General features: G+C 39.6%; 2 protein-coding genes across 2 annotated transcripts in view; both read right to left on the reverse strand.

Annotated features, from left to right (window-relative positions):
• The window catches only part of LOC126521332 (uncharacterized), a 77396-nt gene extending 64703 nt beyond the window's left edge, over positions 1–12693 (reverse strand). Inside the window, exons 1-4 of the mRNA XM_072288616.1 lie at positions 12651–12693; positions 7323–7382; positions 3507–3632; positions 2150–2361 (exon numbers count right to left, since the gene is read on the reverse strand). Coding sequence (XP_072144717.1) covers positions 2150–2361; positions 3507–3632; positions 7323–7382; positions 12651–12693 — 441 coding nt within the window. The remainder of the gene's footprint in view (positions 1–2149; positions 2362–3506; positions 3633–7322; positions 7383–12650) is intronic.
• LOC126521334 (uncharacterized) overlaps positions 7649–26282 on the reverse strand; it is a 76568-nt gene continuing 57934 nt past the window's right edge. The window contains exon 46 of the mRNA XM_055065920.2: positions 7649–7670. The gene's annotated coding sequence lies outside the window, so the exon portion shown is untranslated. The remainder of the gene's footprint in view (positions 7671–26282) is intronic.

Raw genomic sequence — 26282 nt, forward strand, 5'->3', positions numbered from 1 at the left:
TCTTGCCTCGCTGGCTTGCAACGCGTCGGCACAATGGGCATATGGGGGCTATGCTGCCAGGCCTTCCCGGTACATCACAGCCGTCTTGCTTCGGGACCCACTTTACTTGCAACAATGCCGGGCTATCCCCTCGCTTTCTGGAAGAGTCAAGCATTGAATAGCTCCACCGGCGGCGTACGAAGTGGGGGCCTTCAACTTGTTTGCACGTGCGCGCCTCTGGAATGTAGCATCCGTGTTTCTGCGCTCCTCAATTATATGTGGTGCGATTGATGTGGTCTGGGGAACTCGAAGTAGGCTCAGGAAACGGCCCCATATCTAACATTGCCAAATACAGTCCACTTCCATTAATTCAATTCTGACAGGATCAACAAAAATTAATTGAATTATCCGGTGGGTCAAAATAAACAAGATGCAGAAAAAATCCCAAGACATATTCATTTGGCAGTATTTGCCCCGATTCTAACACACCCTCGAATTAAATGCCCACCTACTTTGTTTGTACCAAGCAGTAAACTAACATAGAAATATAAATCAAATGCGCTCTTAATTCTTTAGCAAGAAAAATTGTTGCACAACTGCAGATGGTTTTTTTATAAAGTCAGCTTCGCCACATAATTTTTTTAAAAGTTAGCTTCTCCGCATGAAGTAATGTTATGCGGCAAAGCATACAGAAGTTGCTAAGGCAGTTTTGGTTTTGTGTTCGATCTACCGCACCGCGTAAGAAATATTCGGCCCCATAGGTCCTAAAAAAAAGGGGGGGGGGCGCGTTAGAATCTGGTAAATATCGTAATCGAACATCCTGAGCTATGCCGAAAATAGGCGTAGCTTCTGAGCAGAAAATAGGAGTTTCCGACGAGGGATTACTTGTGTTCAATGCATTAGCTGTCCTCTAAGCTCCGCCGTGATAGACGCTGCCACTCTAGGGGTCAGGCGCGTGCGTATTGACTGGTCAAGTTCGAATTATGCGGCGAATACCAACTTCAGGATCGAAATAACAAAGGCTTGGGCGCATAGATATGCATTGGCGCTAGCCAGGACCTTCGGCCAGGATCTAATTAACCAAAAAATCGAATTAACTGGAGTCAAATTAACGGAAGTTTACTGTACCCACTAAAAGCAAATAACTTTTGCGAAAATCCCGATATTGAAAGAAATGCGATGAAAGAAAACATCGTCCTCTACCTGACAGTAGCATGACATGCCTCGTTTAGAAGGTAGCATATAATGCTTAGTAGCAATGGAGGTAATTCCTGATACATCACACATTAGAAAATTAGGTCAAACTGCTTCAAGGAAGCATAGATGACAATAAAACAAAAGATTGAAAAGAACACAGAAGATAAATTTACAGTTAAGCTAGATTGGTGTATATACACTTATGGGGTTGCAAACAGGCCGGTATATTGCCATAAGTGGAGACATTGAAAGGATTATTTGACCCAGTACTGCAAGTGAACAAGTCCATCAACTGTTCACATTGCAATAAGAGGTGAGCAGACTCTCTTTATAGCCTTTGTTTAAGGAGCCACACCTTCACTTGAGTGCTGGTTCAATTGTTTTCAAAGCAATAAACATAACTGTCTTGAGCATGCACTATTGCACTGTCCTTATTTGCCACTCCCCCCACTCCACCCCCTTACACACAGGTGTCCAGTGTATGTTGCCCAGTGCAATTGCATTTTGGTATAATTTCAGGTGGAAGGTGGGCATGCATGCAACTCCATACATATTTCTTTGCTTAAAGGCTGAGTGATGAACTATGTGGCCCATAATTCACAATGGTGGACTTCACGTTTAACAATGCAATCAGATCCAAACGACCAAACTCCCATATTTAGAATTCCTTCACTTGACTTGTAACTTCAAATCAGTGACCCACTGCTCCTTCGGCAGTTCCTGTAATAAGGAGTTGCTTAAAGAATACCCACCACTCCAATGCTTTTGAGCACGCTCTGAAAGTGCATTATTATGAGATAATATAGTGTAGTAGCAACTTCAGTGAATGGAACTATGGTATGTGGGGTATGTAAAAGTAAGGAGGCTTCAAATGTTGGAGAGGGTAGACAGGGTACACCATAATGCAGAACTCTAATGACCACTCAACAATCAGTTCATTAGAAGAGCACATATAAGTAAAACAAATACATACTGTTGCAAATGGCTCAACTTCTACGGCGTCTTGATGGGCTGCCGAAAATGCAATGCCATCAAGGCTGTTTGTTTCAAGGAACTCTTCAGTTTTGGTAAAGAAATCAGTCACAATGCGTCGGACCTTGGACGTCACAACTCCACGTGTGTCCACTTCAGTTGCTATAAATGGAACACTTCCCTTTCGCAACTTTTGTAGTTTATTGATGTCATCTGACAAAAGTGGAAAAGATGATAGCACTCATGCTATAACATTAAGAAGAGCGGATGAAAGAGTCCCCTCAAGAAAATGTTTGCATCCACTGTTTTTGCAGTGTCAATGAAAACTCTCCCGAAAATCAGAGGCAGTAATAATGACACTTACGGCAACACACAGAAACAGTGCTCTATATCTAAGCAAGCTTATGTAAACTTGCAATTCGCTATTTTGTAAACTAGCAATTTAGGTGTTCAACATTTCACCAAACTACAGAAGCTATGAGAGCTGTCACAGTTGAAATCTCTGGATTAACTTTGATCACCTGAAGTTATTTAACGCACATGCAAAGCATGGTGCACAAGCACATTTGAATTTTTCCCTTATCTATAATGCAGCTACGTCAGCCAGAAATTACACCCACAGCCTTGTGCTCAGCAGAAAAGTGCCATAGCCACTGAGCTACTGCAGTGGATATTTTGTTAGTGTTGCAAGAACTTTGAATGTGCTCAAGTTTCTATACCCAGAAGTGCAGCACTGACCTAGCAAGAAAACACCTTGCCAAAATGATTGTCTGTGGCAAGACATGCAGGTATAAGAAAAATTTAACATTCTATTTAAAACACCGACTTAGCACACTAAAAGGTCAGATTGTCAACCTAATGGAAGTTCCCTATACACATGCCATGATAAATGACTGGAGCCTGAAAAATAGTTTATAACTCTAGACTGATGTGCATTGCATATTCCCTTATGCAGCTTGAACAGACATAATTCAGTTTAATTTGCAGTAGACTCATCAACAATTTTAGACATAAATTATCATGAAATACTAAAATCAAAAACCAGCTCTCCTAGGCCCATGACTTATGACACCTACAGTGGTGGCTTCCACAATGCTAAAAAGTTTCGGACATTGTGGAAAAAGCCAGAAGGGCAGCTCGTGCACATTCATGCGAATTGTAGCAGCAAGAATTTCAGAATGGATCAAATTAAATGACAGTTTAAATGCAGGCAGCTGTACCAAATGCGTATAAACACTATTTAAAAGGAAAAAAAATAGTAATGCGTTATGGCTGCCTGCAACTTCAGCGTTCCACACTCAGCATCAATAGGATAAAAAAATCTGGCTTGCACAGTGTATTTTCATGCAAGAACTTGCCATTTTTCAGGTCAAACTTCTGCATTTCTATGTCATAGCTGACAGCAGAGTAGATAAGTCCAGTACAGAGGTCAAGTTGCAAAAGATTTCCAATGTTTGTTGAAGCTGTTATACACAGCAGAACACCTGCACAAAAAAATGAGGCAAAACATGACATGTAGGTCATGCCATTGTCACTCCTCATTCTGCAAGTTCCCCACTCCCATTCTGGGACAACCTATCAAAAGTTTGAAAGTGACTCTGAGCATACTGTCCGTGCAATCAAACCATGCACTGAAGTCTTTGCACAGCACCCCTTGTTCAATTAAAAACAAAAATATTCACAACAGTGCTTTCAACTTTCTTATGCTTTATAGTGCCAAGAATGGTATAGGAGCACTACCATAGGGCACAGTAATATACCTTGTTACTCATAGACTGACTTTTAAACTTTTGACAGAAATACCACTGTGTGACAGCAAAAGTGTGAATAGTAAGTAGCCTGAGCATCAAGACTATCTGAATGTAAAAGGCACACAATGATGTGATCAGTCATTTGACAAGCTTGTAAAAAAATGATGGGGTTTTATGTGCCAAAACCAAACTCTGTTTATGAGGCACGCCGTAGTGGGGGACTTCGGAAATTTGAACCACCTGGGGTTCTTTAACGTGCACCTAAATCTAAGTACGTGGTTGTTTTTGAATTTCGCCCCCATCGAAATGCGGCCACCGTGACCAGGATCCGATGGCCTCGTGCTTAGCAGCCAAACACCATAGCCATTAAGCAACCAGGGCAGGTGACAAGCTTGTAGGCTGTTTAAATAAAGAAATGGGGGCATTATAATAGAAACCTAATAAACTAAATAGTTACCTATTAACATAATAATAATAAAAAAGGTCAGAAATAAATCCCACACACTGTGGGAATCAACGTTGGGTAACACATTTTGCATGTAGCTGGTTACCTAGCATCACTTCGAGTTCTGTAAAATGTTGCCAAATGGTGCAACTTGTCCACGTACGGCAACCAATTGCATGTATGTAATGCAAGCATTGTGTGATGGCAGTGGCGAGGTGATAGCAAGACAACAGTGATAGCTAAATGGTGGTGACAGCTTGATGATGGAATGAGAACTGATTTACTGTATGCTGTATGAGAACTGATCTCGATACACTAGCTACCATGGGGATAGGTCTCCAGAAAAAGTGGGCCGATCCCGAAGGTGGGGGGAGGGGAGGGTGCAGTGTCCTATAGCGTTATAAGCGCTAGCTGCCAAATGGAATGCCAACAAAATAATGGCATACCAACTAGCCCAAACCACAAGAAAGAAGAATGGGGGAAAGCACCCGTTGTTTTTAAGCAACTTGTTGTTATCTGATGTGATGCAAGTGAAAGACAGTTATAAGATCTACAATTACTCGCATTTCTTTGTCTGTGGCCTAACAGAAACTGGCATGTGCAAATGTGCTGTTACTTTTCTCAAGGTACATTCAGCTGGTTCATACCATGCCCTGACTCTGATTACAACGATGCAGAACCCGCTCTTCATCTGAAACAGAGACTGCACGCACAAGCCTAACATGCAGCTACTCGCAAGAGCAATTGGAGGCTGGAAAAGGAAACGTGCCAGCTGATCTTCTGTTGAAAACAAAGGCATGCAGGTGCATGCCTTTGTTGCCTACCGCAGCAGAGACGACACCAACAACAAAAGCTGCTGGAGCCACGTGACAAAGAATTCCACCAGACCTCGACTGCACTACTAGGTAAAAGGTGACAGCACCTCTGAGCGATCTAAGCTGGAGCTCAGTGCTCTGAAACAAGCAGCCAAACATGTTCCAAGAGCTTGATTTAGACCACCTTAATGTAACATGCACCACCAGAGTGCTCTGAAGCGGGCAAAAACAACCAGCTGAATGTGCCACAAGTAAACTGTTGCTTTGCAATGTCATATAAATGCCAATTGTCTTAAAGTACCAGTCTGCATGAGAGAAGTACACATATGCCTAGGGTCTAACGGCTCAAGCATCAGGTCATTGTGCAGGGGTATCCTAGTTGTTCAAATCCTACCAACAGACACTTCTTTTTATTGCTTAAGTCTGAAAAGAGGCATGGCAGATACCCATTGCCACAACATGCCTGCTACAAGGCAAAGTCTGCTTCGCATTAGAAGAAAGTCTGCCAGTTCGGAGAGCTCTTCTACACTTACTGAAATGTTAAAGCATCTGAGGGTCCTAACTCACCTATGTCAACGCTATCTGAGCACTTGCCTGCATTGAATAGCTTGGTTTGGGCCCATGTTAGAAACTGAGAAGTGTGGGATCAAGAATATAATAGTTGCCATGTACGTCATAACTGCTTTATATATCTTTAATTTTGAATTTAGAGCACATATTTAGTTGTTATGACTACAAGACACCCACTTTGTCCTGTGATGGAGTACACGAGGGGACAGAGTATGCAGTAGGTGTCAATCTAAGTTACAAGTGAAAGAATTGAGGACGAATATGAGGGTTGGATTAAATAATTATCTGTCATGTTCACATCAGCCAATGAAACATCAAAAGCAGCCCTCTGACTGCATCATTCCTCCACTTCGCATCTGCCATTGTGGCCTTAGCTTGAACTCATCTGACATGGTCGGCATCTTTTGTGACAGGCTCCAGCAGCTACCTGCACCACCTGAGCAGACGCAATTTCTGTATGTCCTCCTTTCTAGCCAGTATTTGTGTTGCAGCATAAGATTAGAATAAGAAAAGGTTAATTTCAAACACTACGATGAATACAGAGCCCTTATGGTAAGAGAAACATGCCTATTAGCCAGTTCACAGCTATCACATAAATTTTATAAACTTAAATTAGTTACTGTTTTATTTCTGTGGCTTGTTTATCATGCCTACACTATTTTATAAAAAATTTGGGCATTCCAGTAAAAACACACAATGAGAACCTCTGTGAAAGTCGTGGGCCTCCTGACTTACGTCTTGAAGATGGGAGTGGCTTCCCACTCGTCATCGTCTCGTTGCTGCTTCCAGTATCTGCAAACAATTTCTAGACGTAACCAATCATACTGGCACACACTGTGACAAAAGAAAATTGATGGCTGAGGTACTTGAAACGGTACTTCAGTACCATTTCAGTGCTTTCTCAAGAATATTTCTTTAAAATTTCTTTGAGGCACTTAAAACTTGGCAGATATTAAAAAGCATAACTCAGAAATAACCATACAATCTGAAAAATAGCTATAGAGGATACACTCCAGCTATACTAACGCTTTCTGCATGGTGACATAATTTTTCAAAGCTATGCCAAGAATTTTACATACACAAGCATGTATTACATGTATGGTTACATGTATGGTTAGACTAAAAGATGTCATGTCCCCAGCAGCCGATTTGTAAGTGAATAAAATAAAATGTAAATTAATATAATTCCTACATGAATGTTTCAAGTGCCTGTAGTGATTAAACTGTGTATGCAAAAATTAAAAGAAACACATAATGACTTGCCAGTAATCTCAGTACTGTGTGTCACTCCTTCAATCTCTGGAAGTAAACAAATGTCAAATAAGTGCACAGAGCACAAATGTCCGTTCATTGGAAGTACTATTTCATACTTACCAGTATGACCAGCTGTATCTCCTGTTTCAGCACTTTCTGCAAATAAAAGAGTAACTTCTAGTAGCACAACAAATGTGTGCAGCTGTGAAGTTTCTTTAGACACACATAGAAATGTAGATTAGATGAGGACCCTGCTAGCCAGTACATGTGAGCGGATTTCTCATATTTCCATGGAACAGACCAAGAGATTAAATTGCATTTTAACAAGAGAGAGCTTACCCGTCATGCGCTCAGTGTGTGTGATTTCTTCCCGTTCTGTAGGTGTCATTTCCTCACTTTCTGCACATAAAAAAAAGGGTGATAATTATGCAAAGATCAATATGTAAACATCTGTATTATGCAAATATGTAATGCTTATTTCTATGCTTACTTGTTCCCCTTGATTCTGTAAACATAAAAATTAATTCATAAAAATTAAATGTCCATTCACTGGAACTAGCCATCCTTCTTCAATCTCTGGAAGTGAACAAATGTCAAATAAGTGCATAGAGCACAAATGTCCGTTCATTGGAAGTACTATTTCATACTTACCAGTATGACCAGCTGTATCTCCTGTTTCAGCGCTTTCTGTAAATAAAAGAGTAACTTCTAGTAGCATAACAAACGTGTGCAGCTGTGAAGTTTGTTTAGACACACATAGAAATGTAGATTAGATAAGGACCCTGCTAGCCAGTACTTGCGAGCGGATTTCTCTAATTTCCAAGGAACAGACCAAGAGATTAAATTGCATTTTAACAAGAGAGAGCTTACCCGTCATGCGCTGAGTGCGTGTGATTTTTTCCCTTTCTGTAGGTGTCATTTCCTCACTTTCTGTACGTAAAAAAAAGGGTGATAATTATGCAAAGATCAATATGTAAACATCTGTATTATGCAAATATGTAATGCTTATTCCCATGCTTACTTGTTCCCCTAGACTCTGTAAACATAAAAATTTATAGTGCAACAGTGATAACAAAAAAACCTGCACAGCTGCATAGCATGTATTCAGACCTAAAGACATGTAATAGATGTAAATTTGCTCTTCAGAATTTTACAACTTTACTTTATGAACTTTGATACTACACTTTCTGTTACTTATACACTTCACAACATAAACTCATGTAACATAGCTGTCCAATCATTTGGTCTACAGCCAATAAGCCCAAATTCAACCCTCAATATGACAAGGAAACTAAGTTGTCAACAAAGAAGGAAGTGACAGAATTACCAATGAAAGAAATTCTCTCATACAACAGTACTGCCAATTGTGAATGCTAGCGCATGTCAAGCAAAAATTTGTTGAACACTCCTTGTCACATACAGCGCCAACTTAGCCATAATGGTGAGGAAATGATCCAGACAGTGAAGTATAATGCTGCTAATCTGTATGAAAGGTTAACAAAACTGGTTTGGGCATCTTGAATAAGAGGATCCAAATCAATGCAGTTAATCTGGCACCCAGATGAAAGCAGTGAACTGTTTGTTACAATAAACTTACTGCATGCATACATTGGTGCAAAAAGGACATGCAAAATTATTATGCCATGGTGGGTAAGGAGAGAAGTTGCCTAGGAGAAAAAAAGTATAGAGGGCACTGACATGATGTTACAGCTCTAATGCAGGCTCTAACCTCCACGAAGGCCTTCATAGGATTGCACATGCTAGGTGGAAGGGGGACATTCAGGAGGAAAACATCACTGTGAACACTGAAAATAATTCCTGAAAAAAAAATATTTAATTATAATTAAAGTAGTAACAGCAACTTACTTTCCCACCAATGTGTTGGTTTTGTGAAACCACCTGAGAAAAAGGTAAAGAATGTTATTCCACCCGAAGCATCTCTTCACAGAGTTTTACTGAAGAGAATTGTACATATTTAAGACAGCTATACAATACCATCTTTTCACACAAAAAGCTGTGGACCTTTGGTACTATCAAGAGATGCATCCTAAGGTAATAAAATAATTATAGACAATGTTCTCTGACTGAAAACGCTTCTGGCTTGATTCAATAAGATGGAAAATTGGGTGAGTTGGTGAAGCTTCATGATAGCTACAGTGTGACAGGTCCAGACAAAAGGACTAGAAGGGAACCCAAAAAGTGTGTCGCTTTGTGCCGCCTTCTAGTCCTTTTGTTCGTGTCTGTCATGCTGTAGCTGCAATCGATCTAGCTTGATGCTACAGAGATGACCGGTAACACAGGTCGCAATTCAAAGATTAATTAAAAAGACAGAAAGTCATGGAAAAGATATCTGTGCTTTCTAGAGCTTCTGTCACAAATTATGGAAAGGATATGGAGAGTGAAATATTGAGCTTTTTCTCGTTTCTGGATACAAGAGGTAAAAAGCAGACAAGAAAAAGTGGTAACACCAAATTTTTCAGTAGATTTTCTGAACTTATCAGGCACTGCATTCTTTGGTTCATCTAAATTTACACATGTATTTTTTACCATTTGAATGAATGAGCCAAACAGAAGGCGCACACAGCATATTTGAATGCCACAATATATTTCAGTGTGAGAACCATTCAAAGTAAAAATATTGCAGAGAATTAACTTCTATACAATACACAATATAACTAATATCAACAAGATTCCAGCTAGTTCACCCCTTCACACAAGGAATACTGTACTATCAGAATAAATTCACTTTACACTTTGTCTAGAAGCTGGGAACAGAGCAACTTCCCATCCCACTCCCAAATAACTGCACTTAACAGACAATCTGGCCTGATCTTTGCAGTTTGAATTTAATTATTGCTGATGTTAGAATGATGGTAAGACAAGTGTAGATGAAAATGTTAAATTAAGTTGTTTTTTACACTTAAAAATAAAAGTGTGGAGTACCAATTTGCGTTTCAGAAGTTTGGTGCCACCACGGAGTCCCTGAAAAAGCAATAATTAGAATAAATCAAAGAAACTATGAAGTGTGCAAATGTTCAAATATTCTAGCACAGCATTGAAAGTTATGGCAAGTGCTGACAAACAATGTTACTCAAGAATTACACTGCATGTCAAACTGCTTAACCAGAAAATACCACAGAAACCATCAATCAATTGACATATATGGCTTCAAAAGAAACACTAAAATCACTTGAGAACTGGTTTAAAAGAAACTTGTTCAATCAATTAGCATGTTGACTTCACATCATATCAGCAACAAAGCAGTGGTTTAGCAGTAGTATCCTTGCCTGTTTGTTGCTCCGTTGAACTGATCAGAACACTCGGAACTGATCAAAAAGATCAGAATTTTATTGCACAATTATTTAAAACTGGGACTGAGATGCACAATGCCTACTGCTCTGCTCTGACGCCCCCCAAAAATGTTTTAAGGTTAAGCATTTAATACCTATAGACTGTTTGGATTATGCTTTTACAAACCTCACATTTGTTTTATGTCAACATATGATTCTATAGCCAAGAAAATTGTGACTGAAGCGATTACCCTATCTTCAGAGAAGAAAGAGGGTTAACCGAGGGGCCCGATGTTATTAGTCATATCATGCGAAGGTTGTGGGATCATTCTCCACCTGCAGCAAGTTGTTCACCCACTTCCATTTCCTTTAATTTATATTTCATTTATTAAGCACAAGTAATTTCCCATATGTTAATTGACCTTGGTGTCTGTGTTGGTTGGCTCCTTATGATACGCTATTCTTCAGCAATTTAAACCGCGTGCCTCACACGGTGTGATACACATAGAATCGTAAGCTGCACTGGCCATCTTAGAGGTCTGGCTTTGCCGTGTGCTACCACCTGCTTTAGGTTAAAGGGACATGCAGAGGCTGTGCCACACACCTACAAATAGTGCCAATCTAATAATGTTAGTTAAATGGCCTTTTCTTTCATGTTGAAACTAAATATAATTAACCTTTTCATGTAGTTGGGACATCATATAACGCGGAAGCTGCTACGTACGGTATTTTCGCAGTGCACCATCTTTCCTGTGCAACATTTAACATTGTTTTTCCCTTTATGAAAGCTATAGGTGAATGCAATGATTTGGACATCTTTGAGCATGAATTTGCAATTTCAGCCTAACCTCACATTTCCACTCACTGTTCCTCCAGTTTAAATCAACATGAACTGAAAATGGTACCAGTGGGAGCATTATGGTACTCTCTACAAAATTATTTTATCTAGTGACCTGCTTTCAGCTTGAGTTGCTAAACAAGTGCTTCACATGACCACTCTTCTTCCATACACCCTTCAATACATGCAAATCATTTTTAAACATGATCGGCATGAAACATTTATATCCAGTAAGATATTTTGCTTTTCCTGTACATTTTTACAAGCACTAGGTAATCTGAGCTAAATCAAAAGATTTATACGCAGTAAAATGTATAACGAAAGAGCCTGAAAAGACGTCAAATTTTTACGCCAACAGTTTCGTATATTCATATATGCAAGCAGCGTGTTACAAAGTTCACCAGAGGCAGGTGAATGTCCCACAAATGCGTTGAACCTTTTTCAAAGAAAATGCTGCAGAAGCTCTCATGCAAGAAGTGGATAGCACACTTGCCCATTTCTTCCCATGTACTCACATCGTAGAAATTGCACATTGCGGATGCGTGAAGAGCCAGCACGCAGGCACAGAAAAGTGCACTACGCTCTCTCGCAGGTTGTCCCTCGCTCTCGCGACGCGTGTGCCCCCCTCCCTCCCAGATATTCAGGTGCTCCACCCTTGAACCTGACCAATGACCTCATGGATACTTGCTGCAACCCATGGGCGGCCACACTAGCCAACTGTCACGTGCAACGAGGCAAGCCTATCTACAGAATGGATTTTCCCTCTGCAAATGTTGCTTATTACTTGCAGCAATAACTCTTTCTCTCTGCAAGTGTTACTTAGTGATCACAGCAATAAATATTGTTAAAGATGACACCGCTGTATGCCTTATTCGTCCAAACCCAACACAGATGCGATTACATGTGCTACGGGTTGGAGAGTATGATGAAATGACTATGTTTGGCTAGATCCGGAACTTGCCTTCAGTCCTAGCCTCACACAGAGCGTACGCCAACAAACTGGCAATCTGGTTTCAAAATCTGAACTCGCTGGATACTTATTGAAGACTGCTTCACAATAAGCTCTCATTTAGGCAGCCAGAACACACATTGAGGACACAAATACTTGCAAAATACAGGCTATAAGACATGAAACTACCACATTACAGAGGATCTTTAAGCTAGTTTCTGAAGAACAAAGAACAGATCACTTTGTCGAATAGTGGAATGAAGTGCATCAAGGTTATACAGCTGGAACTAAGAACTAAGCATGAATTGTGGATGGGGTCCCAATATCATGCATTGGTATGTAAGAACTACCAGTAACAAAATCTCATTACACCAGCAATAAATTATTATTAATTATGTAAAAAAAATTATTGCTTACTACTTATACAAAATGTAAGCAAGCAAAGAAAAAATGAGAGTATGTATTTTGTATGATTAGAAAACGTTGAAGACAAGCTTCAACATGAAATACTGTTGAGCAATTAGATTTGGGCATCCCAGTAAGAATGCACAATAAGAACTTCTGTGAAAGTCATGGGCCTCATGACTTACGTCTCGAAGATGGGGCTGGCTTCCCACTTGTTGTCATCTCCATACTGCTTTTGGTATCTGCAAATAATTTCTAGATGTAACCAATTGTACTAGCACACAGAGTGATTAAAGAAAATAAGGTTATACTTGAGTACTGTTTCAGTACTTTATCAAAAATTCTTAAAAATAGGTATATAGATACATTATGGCTACACCAAACCTGTCTGCTTGGTCACAATAAATTTTCAGAGCTACCGCAATAAACCTACATACTCAAGCATGTGTGCATGGAAAGACACAAAAATGTGCTGTGAATAAAATGCAAATTCATGGAATTCCTGCATCAATGTTCCAAGTGCCTATAATGATTAAACTGTGCATGCACTGATTTAAAAAAGCATATGACTTGCCAGTAATCTCATTACTGTGCGTCACTTCTTCAATCTCTGGAAGTGAACAAATGTCAAATAGGTTCACAGAGCACAAATATCCCTTCACTGGAACTTACCAGTATGACCAGCTGTCTCTTCTGTTTCAGTGTTTGCTGCAAGTGAAAGATTAACTTCTAGTAGCATAACAAATGTGCACAGCTGTGAAGTTTGTTTAGGCAGACAGCAAAATTTAAATTGGATGAAGACCCTGCTAGCCATTGCTTGTGAGTGCATTTCTCATATTGGCAGGGAACAAACACAGGGATCACATAGCATTTTGACAAGATTATCATATGAGAGCTTAGCAGTCATGGGCTCAGTATGTGTGATTTCTTCACTCTCTATATGTTGAGAGAAAGGTCATAATTATGCATAAAGAGTGATCTGCATTATGCAAATATGTAATGCCTTTTCCTATGCTTACTTGTTCCTCCTGATTCTGTAAACATAGAAAGCAATTCATTATGCAACTGTGATTGCAAAAAAAACATGCACCGAATATTTCTTTAAAATTTTCTTGAGACACTAAATATCAGCAGATATTAAAGAAGAATCACTCAACAATAATCATACCATCTGGCAAATAACTATATAGGATATGCTGCAGTTATACTAAAGCTTTCTGCATGGCCACGATAATTTTTCATTTACACCAATAAAGCTACATACACAAGCATCTGCTATATGTAAGGTCAGACAAAAAATGTCATGTCCCCAGTGGCCAGTTTGTTAGTGAAAAAAAATAGTAAATTCATGGAATTCCTACATCAATGTTTCAAGTGCCTATAATGATTAAACTGTGCATGCAATGATAATTTAGAAAAGTGCATGATGATTTGTCAGTAGTATCATTAATGCGTGTCACTCCCTCAATCTCTAGAAGTGAACAAACATCAAATAACTGCACAGAGCACAAATGTCCATTCATTGGAAGTACTATTTCATACTTACCAGTATGACCAGCTGTATCTCCTGTTTCAGTGCTTTCTGTAAATAAAAGAGTAACTTCTAGTAGCATAACAAACGTGTGCAGCTGTGAAGTTTGTTTAGACACACATAGAAATGTAGATTAGATAAGGACCCTGCTAGCCAGTACTTGCGAGCGGATTTCTCTAATTTCCAAGGAACAGACCAAGAGATTAAATTGCATTTTAACAAGAGAGAGCTTACCCGTCATGCGCTGAGTGCGTGTGATTTTTTCCCTTTCTGTAGGTGTCATTTCCTCACTTTCTGTACGTAAAAAAAAGGGTGATAATTATGCAAAGATCAATATGTAAACATCTGTATTATGCAAATATGTAATGCTTATTCCCATGCTTACTTGTTCCCCTAGACTCTGTAAACATAAAAATTTATAGTGCAACAGTGATAACAAAAAAACCTGCACAGCTGCATAGCATGTATTCAGACCTAAAGACATGTAATAAATGTAAATTTGCTCTTCAGAATTTTACAACTTTACTTTATGAACTTTGATACTACACTTTCTGTTACTTATACACTTCACAACATAAACTCATGTAACATAGCTGTCCAATCATTTGGTCTACAGCCAATAAGCCCAAATTCAACCCTCAATATGACAAGGAAACTAAGTTGTCAACAAAGAAGGAAGTGACAGAATTACCAATGAAAGAAATTCTCTCATACAACAGTACTGCCAATTGTGAATGCTAGCGCATGTCAAGCAAAAATTTGTTGAACACTCCTTGTCACATACAGCGCCAACTTAGCCATAATGGTGAGGAAATGATCCAGACAGTGAAGTATAATGCTGCTAATCTGTATGAAAGGTTAACAAAACTGGTTTGGGCATCTTGAATAAGAGGATCCAAATCAATGCAGTTAATTTGGCACCCAGATGAAAGCAGTGAACTGTTTGTTACAATAAACTTACTGCATGCATACATTGGTGCAAAAAGGACATGCAAAATTATTATGCCATGGTGGGTAAGGAGAGAAGTTGCCTAGGAGAAAAAAAGTATAGAGGGCACTGACATGATGTTACAGCTCTAATGCAGGCTCTAACCTCCACGAAGGCCTTCATAGGGATTGCACATGCTAGGTGGAAGGGGGACATTCAGGAGGAAAACATCACTGTGAACACTGAAAATAATTCCTGAAAAAAAAATATTTAATTATAATTAAAGTAGTAACAGCAACTTACTTTCCCACCAATGTGTTGGTTTTGTGAAACCACCTGAGAAAAAGGTAAAGAATGTTATTCCACCCGAAGCATCTCTTCACAGAGTTTTACTGAAGAGAATTGTACATATTTAAGACAGCTATACAATACCATCTTTTCACACAAAAAGCTGTGGATCTTTGGTACTATCAAGAGATGCATCCTAAGGTAATAAAATAATTATAGACAATGTTCTCTGACTGAAAACGCTTCTGGCTTGATTCAATAAGATGGAAAATTGGGTGAGTTGGTGAAGCTTTATGATAGCTACAGTGTGACAGGTCCAGACAAAAGGACTAGAAAAGAAACCAAAAAGTGTGTCGCTTTGTGCCCCCTTCTAGTCCTTTTGTCCGTGTCTGTCATGCTGTAGCTGCAATCGATCTAGCTTGATGCTACAGAGATGACCGGTAACACAGGTCGCAATTCAAAGATTAATTAAAAAGACAGAAAGTCATGGAAAAGATATCTGTGCTTTCTAGAGCTTCTGTCACAAATTATGGAAAGGATATGGAGAGTGAAATATTGAGTTTTTTTTTCGTTTCTGCATACAAGAGGTAAAAAGTAGACAAGAAAAAGTGGTAACACCAAATTTTTCAGTAGATTTTCTGAACTTATCAGGCACTGCATTCTTTGGTTCATCTAAATTTACACATGTATTTTTTACCATTTGAATGAATGAGCCAAACAGAAGGCGCACACAGCATATTTGAATGCCACAATATATTTCAGCGTGAGTACCATTCAAAGTAAAAATACTGCAGAGAATTAATTTCTATACAATACACAATATAACTAATATCAACAAGATTCCAGCTAGTTCACCCCTTCACACAAGGAATACTGTACTATCAGAATAAATTCACTTTACACTTTGTCCCACTCCCAAATAACTGCACTTGACAGACAATCTGGCCTGATCTTTGCAGTTTGAATTTAATTATTGCTGATGTTAGAATGATGGTAAGACAAGTGTAGATGAAAATGTTAAATTAAGTTGTTTTTTACACTTAAAAATAAAAGTGTGGAGTACCAATTTGCGTTTCAGAAGTTTGGTGCCACCACGGAGTCCCTGAAAAAGCAATAATTAGAATAAATCAATGAAACTATGAAGTGTGCAAATGTTCAAATATTCTAGCACAGCATTGAAAGTTATGGCAAGTGCTGACAAACAATGTTACTCAAGAATTACACTGCATGTCAAACTACTTAACCAGAAAATACCACAGAAACCATCAATCAATTGACATATAGGGCTTCAAAAGAAACACTAAAATCACTTGAGAACTGGTTTAAAAGAAACTTGTTCAATCAATTAGCATGTTGACTTCACATCATATCAGCAACAAGAGAGAGAGAGAGAGAGAAACAACTTTATTGAGCCGAGCTCGACATCTTCTTAGACGCCGTCGATGGAAGTGGTTCCCTCTTCACGGGACCCATATGCTTCCCTAGCCGCCTGGCCCCTGGAGATCAGGACGAGCTGGTCTTCCAGGGCGGTGCTGGTTAGCAAGGTCTCCCATCGTTTGGTAAGGGTGGATGAGGGATGGGGTAAGGTAGCGGGGCAGTTAAGAGGTGGGGGGATTGCCTTGATGAAATCGCATACTCCAGTGACGTCTTGGAGCGTGCCTAACTGAGTTTTGCAGAAGTTACAATCCTTGTCGTACCTTTCCGGGTACATCTTGTTTTGAAGGTAAGGGTGCGGGAATGATCCTGCCTGTATTTGCCTGTAGATCGCTTGCTGTTCTCTGCTAAGCGATTTGTGAGGATCGGGGTAACGGCGCCTCTCCGTCTTATAATGGTTCGTAATGTCTCTGTAACTAAATATGGACTGTGGCTCACCTTCCTCAACCCGGTGTTCCATCTCTCGGGCGAACTGGTGGGCAAGTTCGTTGCCCTCCAGCCCAGAGTGAGCCGGTGTCCATATTAACTCAACTCCCACCCCTTCCTGTAGTTGTTATACGCCTTTTGCGAGTCGGTGACAATTCTTCCCACCTTGGGCTGCGCGAGTGCTAGCGCTATCGCGGCCTCTTCTGCCACCTCTGGAAAAGACGTCTTGATGGAGGCGCAGGTTACGAGCACATCCCGCGTCGTAACTGCCAGCGTTGCTTTTGATGAAAACTTGGGTAACGAAGCGTCTGTGAAGAGAGTGACCCCCTCTTCCTCTTCTACTATTTGACCCAAAGTCTCCGTCAACGCCGCTATACGAGCCGCTCAGCGGCCGTCGTTACGACCCGACCTCATGTTTCTAGGCAGCGGCTTACTGTGGATTTTATGCGCTCACAACCTGGGTAACGGCCCCGTTTCCTTCCGCTCTGCCTCTTGCCAGCCCAACTTGGCAAGAACGCGACGTCCCGCCGACGTCTGACTGAGCCGAACTCTTTGATTAGACAGATGAGCTTCTATTAACTCTTCGACGACGTTGTGCTTGGCCATGCCGAGAAGCTTGTCGGTCGAAGAATACTTCGGAATGCCCAGCGCCATCTTGGTTGCCTTTCGTATAATGACGTTCAAGTGGTCCCTGTCTTTTTTCAGTAACTTGAGGTACGGCGCCGCGTAAACGATGCGCGACGTCAGGAAGGCCTGGACGAGCGTCAGTACATCGTCCTCCTTCAATCCCCTTTGTCTGTTTGTGACTCTTCTGATCATATTCGAAATTTGTTCCGTTGAAACTTTTATTTTGTCGATCGACGCCCCCGCCTTGCCATTGTTCTGGAAGATGACACCCAGGATACGTGCTTGCGTGGTTGGTGTTATGGTCGTCCCGTCTATGGTGATGCGTACGTTCTCTTGGTCTCCTTTCTTTCTTCCTGGCTTGATGACGAGTAACTCGGACTTCTGTGGCGAGCAACAAAGCAGTGGTTTAGCAGTAGTATCCTTGCCTGTTTGGTGCTCCGTTGAACTGATCAGAAAACTCAGAACTGATCAAAAAGATCAGAATTTTATTGCACAATTATTTAAAACTGGGACTGAGATGCGCAATGCCTACTGCTCTGCTCTGACGCCCCCCAAAAATGTTTTAAGGTTAAGCACTTAATACCTGTAGACTGTTTGGATTATGCTTTTACAAACCTGACATTTGTTTTATGCCAACATATGATTCTATAGCCAAGAAAATTGTGACTGAAGCGATTACCCTATCTTCAGAGAAGAAAGAGGGTTAACCGAGGGGCCTGATGTTATTAGTCATATCATGCGAAGGTTGTGGGATCATTCTCCACCTGCAGCAAGTTGTTCACCCACTTCCATTTCCTTTAATTTATATTTCATTTATTAAGCACAAGTAATTTCCCGTATGTTAATTGACCTTGGTGTCTGTGTTGGTTGGCTCCTTATGATACCCTATTCTTCAGCAATTTAAACCGCGTGCCTCACACGGTGTGATCCACATAGAATCGTAAGCTGCGCTGGCCATCTTAGAGGTCTGGCTTTGCCGTGTGCTACCACCTGCTTTAGGTTAAAGGGACATGCAGAGACTGTGCCACACACCTACAAATAGTGCCAATCTAATAATGTTGGTTAAATGGCCTTTTCATTCATATTGAAACTAAATATAATTAACCTTTTCATGTAGTTGGGACATCATATAACACGAGAGCTGCTACGTACGGTATTTTTGCAGTGCACCATCTTTCCTGTGCAACATTTAACATTGTTTTTTCCCTTTATGAAAGCTATAGGTGAATGCAATGGTTTGGACATCATTGAGCATTAATTTGCAATTTCAGCCTAACCTCACATTTCCACTCACTGTTCCTCCAGTTTAAATCAACATGAACTGAAAATGGTACCAGTGGGAGCATTATGGTACTCTCTACAAAATTATTTTATCAATGGACCTGCTTTCAGCTTGAGTTGCTAAACAAGTGCGTCACATGACCACTCTTCTTCCATACACCCTTCAATACATGCAAATCATTTTTAAACATGATCGGCAGGAAACATTTATATCCAGTAAGATATTTTGCTTTCCCTGTACATTTTTTCAAGCACTAGGTTATCTGAGCTAAACCAAAAGATTTATACGCAGTAAAATGTATAATATTTGCAGTCCCTGAAAGAGCCTGAAAAAACATAAAATTTTTATGCCAACAGTTTCGTATATTCATATATGCAAGCAGCGTGTTACAAAGTTCACCAGAGGCAGGTGAATGTCCCACAAATGCGTTGAACCTTTTTCAAAGAAAATGCTGCAGAAGCTCTCATGTAAGAAGTGGATAGCACACTTGCCCATTTCTTCCCATGTACTCACATCGTAGAAATTGCACATTGTGGATGCGTGAAGAGCCAGCACGCAGGCACAGAAAAGTGCACTACGCTCTCTCCCAGGTTGTCCCTCGCTCTCGCGACGCGTGTGCCCCCCTCCCTCCCAGATATTCGGGTGCTCCACCCTTGAACCTGACCAATGACCTCATGGATACTTGCTGCAACCCATGGGCGGCCACACTAGCCAACTATCACATGCAACGAGGCAAGCCTATCTACAGAATGGATTTTCCCTCTGCAAATGTTGCTTATTACTTGCAGCAATAACTCTTTCTCTCTGCAAGTGTTACTTAGTGATCACAGCAATAAATATTGTTAAAGATGACACCGCTGTATGCCTTATTCGTCCAAACCCAACATAGATGCGATTACATGTGCTACGTGTTGGAGAGTATGATGAAATGAGTATGTCTGGCTAGATCCGGAACTTGCCTTCAGTCCTAGCCTCACACAGAGCGTACGCCAACAAACTGGCAACCTGGTTTTAAAATCTGGACTCACTGGATACTTATTGAAGACTCCTTCACAATAAGCTCTCATTTAGGCAGCCAGAACATACATTGAGGACACAAATACTTGCAAAATACAGCCTATAAGACATGAAACTACCACATTAGAAAGGATCTTTAAGCTAGTTTCTGAAGAACAAAGAACAGATCACTTTGTTAAACAGAGGAATGAAGTGCAGCAAGGTTATACAGCTGGAACTAAGAACTAAGCATGAATCGTGGATGGGGTCCCAATATCATGCATTGGTATGTAAGAACTACCAGTAACAAAATCTCATTACACCAGCAATAAATTATTATTAATTATGTAAAAAAAATTATTGCTTACTACTTATACAAAATGTAAGCAAGCAAAGAAAAATGAGAGTATGTATTTTGTATGATTAGAAAACGTTGAAGACAAGCTTCAACATGAAATACTGTTGAGCAATTAGATTTGGGCATCCCAGTAAGAATGCACAATAAGAACTTCTGTGAAAGTCATGGGCCTCATGACTTACGTCTCGAAGATGGGACTGGCTTCCCACTTGTTGTCATCTCCATACTGCTTTTGGTATCTGCAAATAATTTCTAGATGTAACCAATTGTACTAGCACACAGAGTGATTAAAGAAAATAAGGTTATACTTGAGTACTGTTTCAGTACTTTATGAAAAATTCTTAAAAATAGGTATATAGATACATTATGGCTACACCAAACCTGTCTGCTTGGTTACAATAAATTTTCAGAGCTACCGCAATAAACCTACATACTCAAGCATGTGTGCATGGAAAGACACAAAAATGTTCTGTGAATAAAATGCAAATTCATGGAATTCCTGCATCAATGTTCCAAGTGCCTATAATGATTAAACTGTGCATGCAATAATTTAAAAAAGCACATGACTTGCCAGTAATCTCATTACTGTACGTCACTTCTTCAATCTCTGGAAGTGAACAAATGTCAAATAAGTCCACAGAGCACGAATATCCCTTCACTGGAACTTACCAGTATGACCAGCTGTCTCTCCTGTTTCAGTGTTTGCTGCAAGTGAAAGATTAACTTCTAGTAGCATAACAAATGTGCACAGTTGTGAAGTTTGTTTAGGCAGACAGCAAAATTTAAATTGGATGAAGACCCTGCTAGCCATTGCTTGTGAGTGCATTTCTCATATTGGCAGGGAACAAACACAGGGATCACATAGCATTTTGACAAGATTATCATATGAGAGCTTACCAGTCATGCGCTCAGTATGTGTGATTTCTTCACTTTCTATACATTGAGAGAAAGGTCATAATTATGCATAAAGAGTGATCTGTATTATGCAAATATGTAATGCTTATTCCTATGCTTACTTGTTTCTCTTGATTCTGTAAACATAGAAAGCAATTCATTATGCAACTGTGATTGCAAAAAAACACATGCACCGAATATTTCTTTAAAATTTTCTTGAGACACTAAATCTCAGCAGATATTAAAAAAGAATCACTCAACAATAATCATACCATCTGGCAAATAACTATATAGGATACACTGCAGTTATACTAAAGCTTTGTGCATGGCCACGATAATTTTTCAGTTACACCAATAAAGCTACATACACAAGCATCTGCTATATGTAAGGTCAGACTAAAAATGTCATGTCCCCAGTGGCCAGTTTGTTAGTGAAAAAAAAGAGTAAATTCATGGAATTCCTACATCAATGTTTCAAGTGCCTATAATGATTAAACTGTGCATGCAATGATAATATAGAAAAGTGCATGATGATTTGTCAGTAGTATCATTAGTGTGTGTCACTCCCTCAATCTCTGGAAGTGAACAAACATCAAATAACTGCACAGAGCACAAATGTCCATTCATTGGAAGTACTATTTTATACTTACCAGTATGACCAGCTGTATCTCCTGTTTCAGTGCTTTCTGCAAATAAAAGAGTAACTTCTAGTAGCACAACAAATGTGTGCAGCTGTTAAGTTTGTTTAGACACACATAGAAATGTAGATTAGATGAGGACCCTGCTAGCCAGTACATGTGAGCGAATTTCTCATATTTCCAAGGAACAGACCAAGAGATTAAATTGCATTTTAACAAGAGAGAGCTTATCTGTCATGCGCTCAGTGCGTGTGATTTCTTCCCTTTCTGTAGGTGACATTTCCTCACTTTCTGTACATAAAAAAAGGGTGATAATTATGCAAAGATCAATATGTAAACATCTGTATTATGCAAATATGTAATGCTTATTCCCATGCTTACTTGTTCCCCTAGACTCTGTAAACATAAAAATTTATTGTGCAACAGTGATAACAAAAAAACCTGCACAGCTGCATAGCATGTATTCAGAACTAAAGACATCTAATAAATGTTAATTTGCTCTTCTGGTTTTTACAACTTTGCTTTATGAACTTTGATACTACACTTTCTGTTACTTATACACTTCACAACATAAACTCATGTAACATAGCTGTCCAATCATTTGGTCTACAGCCAATAAGCCCAAATTCAACCCTCAATATGACAAGGAAACTAAGTTGTCAACAAAGAAGGAAGTGACAGAATTACCAATGAAAGAAATTCTCTCATACAACAGTACTGCCAATTGTGAATGCTAGCGCATGTCAAGCAAAAATTTGTTGAACACTCCTTGTCACATACAGCGCCAACTTAGCCATAATGGTGAGGAAATGATCCAGACAGTGAAGTATAATGCTGCTAATCTGTATGAAAGGTTAACAAAACTGGTTTGGGCATCTTGAATAAGAGGATCCAAATCAATGCAGTTAATCTGGCACCCAGATAAAAGCAGTGAACTGTTTGTTACAATAAACTTACTGCATGCATGCATTGGTGCAAAAAGGACATGCAAAATTATTATGTCATGGTGGGTAAGGAGAGAAGTTGCCTAGGAGAAAAAAAGTATAGAGGGCACTGACATGATGTTACAGCTCTAATGCAGGCTCTAACCTCCACGAAGGCCTTCATAGGGATTGCACATGCTAGGTGGAAGGGGAACATTCAGGAGGAAAACATCACTGTGAACACTGAAAATAATTCCTGAAAAAAAAATATTTAATTATAATTAAAGTAGTAACAGCAACTTACTTTCCCACCAATGTGTTGGTTTTGTGAAACCACCTGAGAAAAAGGTAAAGAATGTTATTCCACCCGAAGCATCTCTTCACAGAGTTTTACTGAAGAGAATTGTACATATTTAAGACAGCCATACAATACCATCTTTTCACACAAAAAGCTGTGGACCTTTGGTACTATCAAGAGATGCATCCAAAGGTAATAAAATAATTATAGACAATGTTCTCTGACTGAAAAAACGCTTCTGGCTTGATTCAATAAGATGGAAAATTGGGTGAGCTGGTGAAGCTTCATGATAGCTACAGTGTGACAGGTCCAGACAAAAGGACTAGAAGGGAACCCAAAAAGTGCGTCGCTTTGTGCCGCCTTCTAGTCCTTTTGTCCGTGTCTGTCATGCTGTAGCTGCAATCGATCTAGCTTCATGCTACAGAGATGACCGGTAACACAGGTCGCAATTCAAAGATTAATTAAAAAGACAAAAAGTCATGGAAAAGATATCTGTGCTTTCTAGAGCTTCTGTGACAAATTATTGAAAAGATATGGAGACTGAAATATTGAGTTTTTTTCTCGTTTCTGGATACAAGAGGTAAAAAGTAGACAAGAAAAGTGGTAACACCAAATTTTTCAGTAGATTTTCTGAACTTATAGGGCACTGCATTCTTTGGTTCATCTAAATTTACACATGTATTTTTTACCATTTGAATGAATGAGCCAAACAGAAGGCGCACACAGCATATTTGAATGCCACAATATATTTCAGTGTGAGAATCATTCAAGGTAAAAATACTGCAGAGAATTAATTTCTATACAATACACAATATAACTAATATCAACAAGATTCCAGCTAGTTCACCCCTTCACACAAGGAATACTGTACTATCAGAATAAATTCACTTTACACTTTGTCTAGAAGCTGGGAACAGAGCAACTTCCCATCCCACTCCCAAATAACTGCACTTAACAGACAATCTGGCCTGATCTTTGCAGTTTGAATTTAATTATTGCTGATGTTAGAATGATGGTAAGACAAGTGTAGATGAAAATGTTAAATTAAGTTGTTTTTTACACTTAAAAATAAAAGTGTGGAGTACCAATTTGCGTTTCAGAAGTTTGGTGCCACCACGGAGTCCCTGAAAAAGCAATAATTAGAATAAATCAATGAAACTATGAAGTGTGCAAATGTTCAAATATTCTAGCACAGCATTGAAAGTTATGGCAAGTGCTGACAAACAATGTTACTCAAGAATTACACTGCATGTCAAACTACTTAACCAGAAAATACCACAGAAACCATCAATCAATTGACATATAGGGCTTCAAAAGAAACACTAAAATCACTTGAGAACTGGTTTAAAAGAAACTTGTTCAATCAATTAGCATGTTGACTTCACATCATATCAGCAACAAAGCAGTGGTTTAGCAGTAGTATCCTTGCCTGTTTGTTGCTCCGTTGAACTGATCAGAAAACTCGGAACTGATCAAAAAGATCAGAATTTTATTGCACAATTATTTAAAATTGGGACTGAGATTCACAATGCCTACTGCTCTGCTCTGACGCCCCCCCAAAAATGTATTAAGGTTAAGCACTTAATACCTGTAGACTCTTTGGATTATGCTTTTACAAACCTGACATTTGTTTTATGCCAACATATGATTCTATAGCCAAGAAAATTGTGACTGAAGTGACTACCCTATCTTCAGAGATGAAAGGAGGTTAACCGAGGGGCCCGATGTTATTAGTCATATCATGCGAAGGTTGTAGGATCATTTTCCACCTGCAGCAAGTTGTTCACCCGCTTCCATTTCCATCAATTTATATTTCATTTATTAAGCACAAGTAATTTCCCCTATGTTATTTGACCTTGGTGTCTGTGTTGGTTGGCTCCTTATGATACCCTATTCTTCAGCAATTTAAACCGCATGCCTCACACGGTGTGATCCACATAGAATCGTAAGCTGCACTGGCCATCTTAGAGGTCTGGCTTTGCCGTGTGCTACCACCTGCTTTAGGTTAAAGGGACATGCAGAGGCTTTGCCACACACCTACAAATAGTGCCAATCTAATAATGTTGGTTAAATGGCCTTTTCTTTCATGTTGAAACTAAATATAATTAACCTTTTCATGTATTTGGGACATCATATAACACGAAAGCTGCTACGTACGGTATTTTCGCAGTGCACCATCTTTCCTGTGCAACATTTAACATTGTTTTTTCCCTTTATGAAAGCTATAGGTGAATGCAATGATTTGGACATCTTTGAGCATGAATTTGCAATTTCAGCCTAACCTCACATTTCCACTCACTGTTCCTCTAGTTTAAATCAACATGAACTGAAAATGGTACTAGTGGGAGCATTATGGTACTCTCTACAAAATTATTTTATCTAGTGACCTGCTTTCAGCTTGAGTTGCTAAACAAGTGCTTCACATGACCACTCTTCTTCCATACACCCTTCAATACAGGCAAATCATTTTTAAACACGATCGGCATGAAACCTTTATATCCAGTAAGATATTTTGCTTTTCCTGTACATTTTTTCAAGCACTAGGTAATCTGAGCTAAACCAAAAGATTTATACGCAGTAAAATGTATAACGAAAGAGCCTGAAAAAACGTCAAATTTTTACGCCAACAGTTTCGTATATTCATATATGCAAGCAGCGTGTTACAAAGTTCACCAGAGGCAGGTGAATGTCCCACAAATGCATTGAACCTTTTTCCAAGAAAATGCTGCAGAAGCTCTCATGCAAGATGTGGATAGCACACTTGCCCATTTCTTCCCATGTACTCACATCGTAGAAATTGCACATTGCGGATGCGTGAAGAGCCAGCACGCAGGCACGGAAAAGTGCACTACGCTCTCTCCCAGGTTGTCCCTCGCTCTCGTGATGCCTGTGCCCCCCTCCCTCCCAGATATTCGGGTGCTCCACCCTTGAACCTGACCAATGACCTCATGGATACTTGCTGCAACCCATGAGCGGCCACACTAGCCAACTATCACGTGCAACGAGGCAAGCCTATCTACAGAATGGATTTTCCCTCTGCAAATGTTGCTTATTGCTTGCAGCAATAACTCTTTCTCTCTGCAAGTGTTACTTAGTGATCACAGCAATAAATATTGTTAAAGATGACACCGCTGTATGCCTTATTCGTCCAAACCCAACACAGATGCGATTACATGTGCTACGGGTTGGAGAGT

This window comes from Dermacentor andersoni, chromosome 6 (assembly GCF_023375885.2).
Source record: "Dermacentor andersoni chromosome 6, qqDerAnde1_hic_scaffold, whole genome shotgun sequence".
Classification (NCBI taxonomy): Eukaryota; Metazoa; Arthropoda; class Arachnida; order Ixodida; family Ixodidae; genus Dermacentor; species Dermacentor andersoni.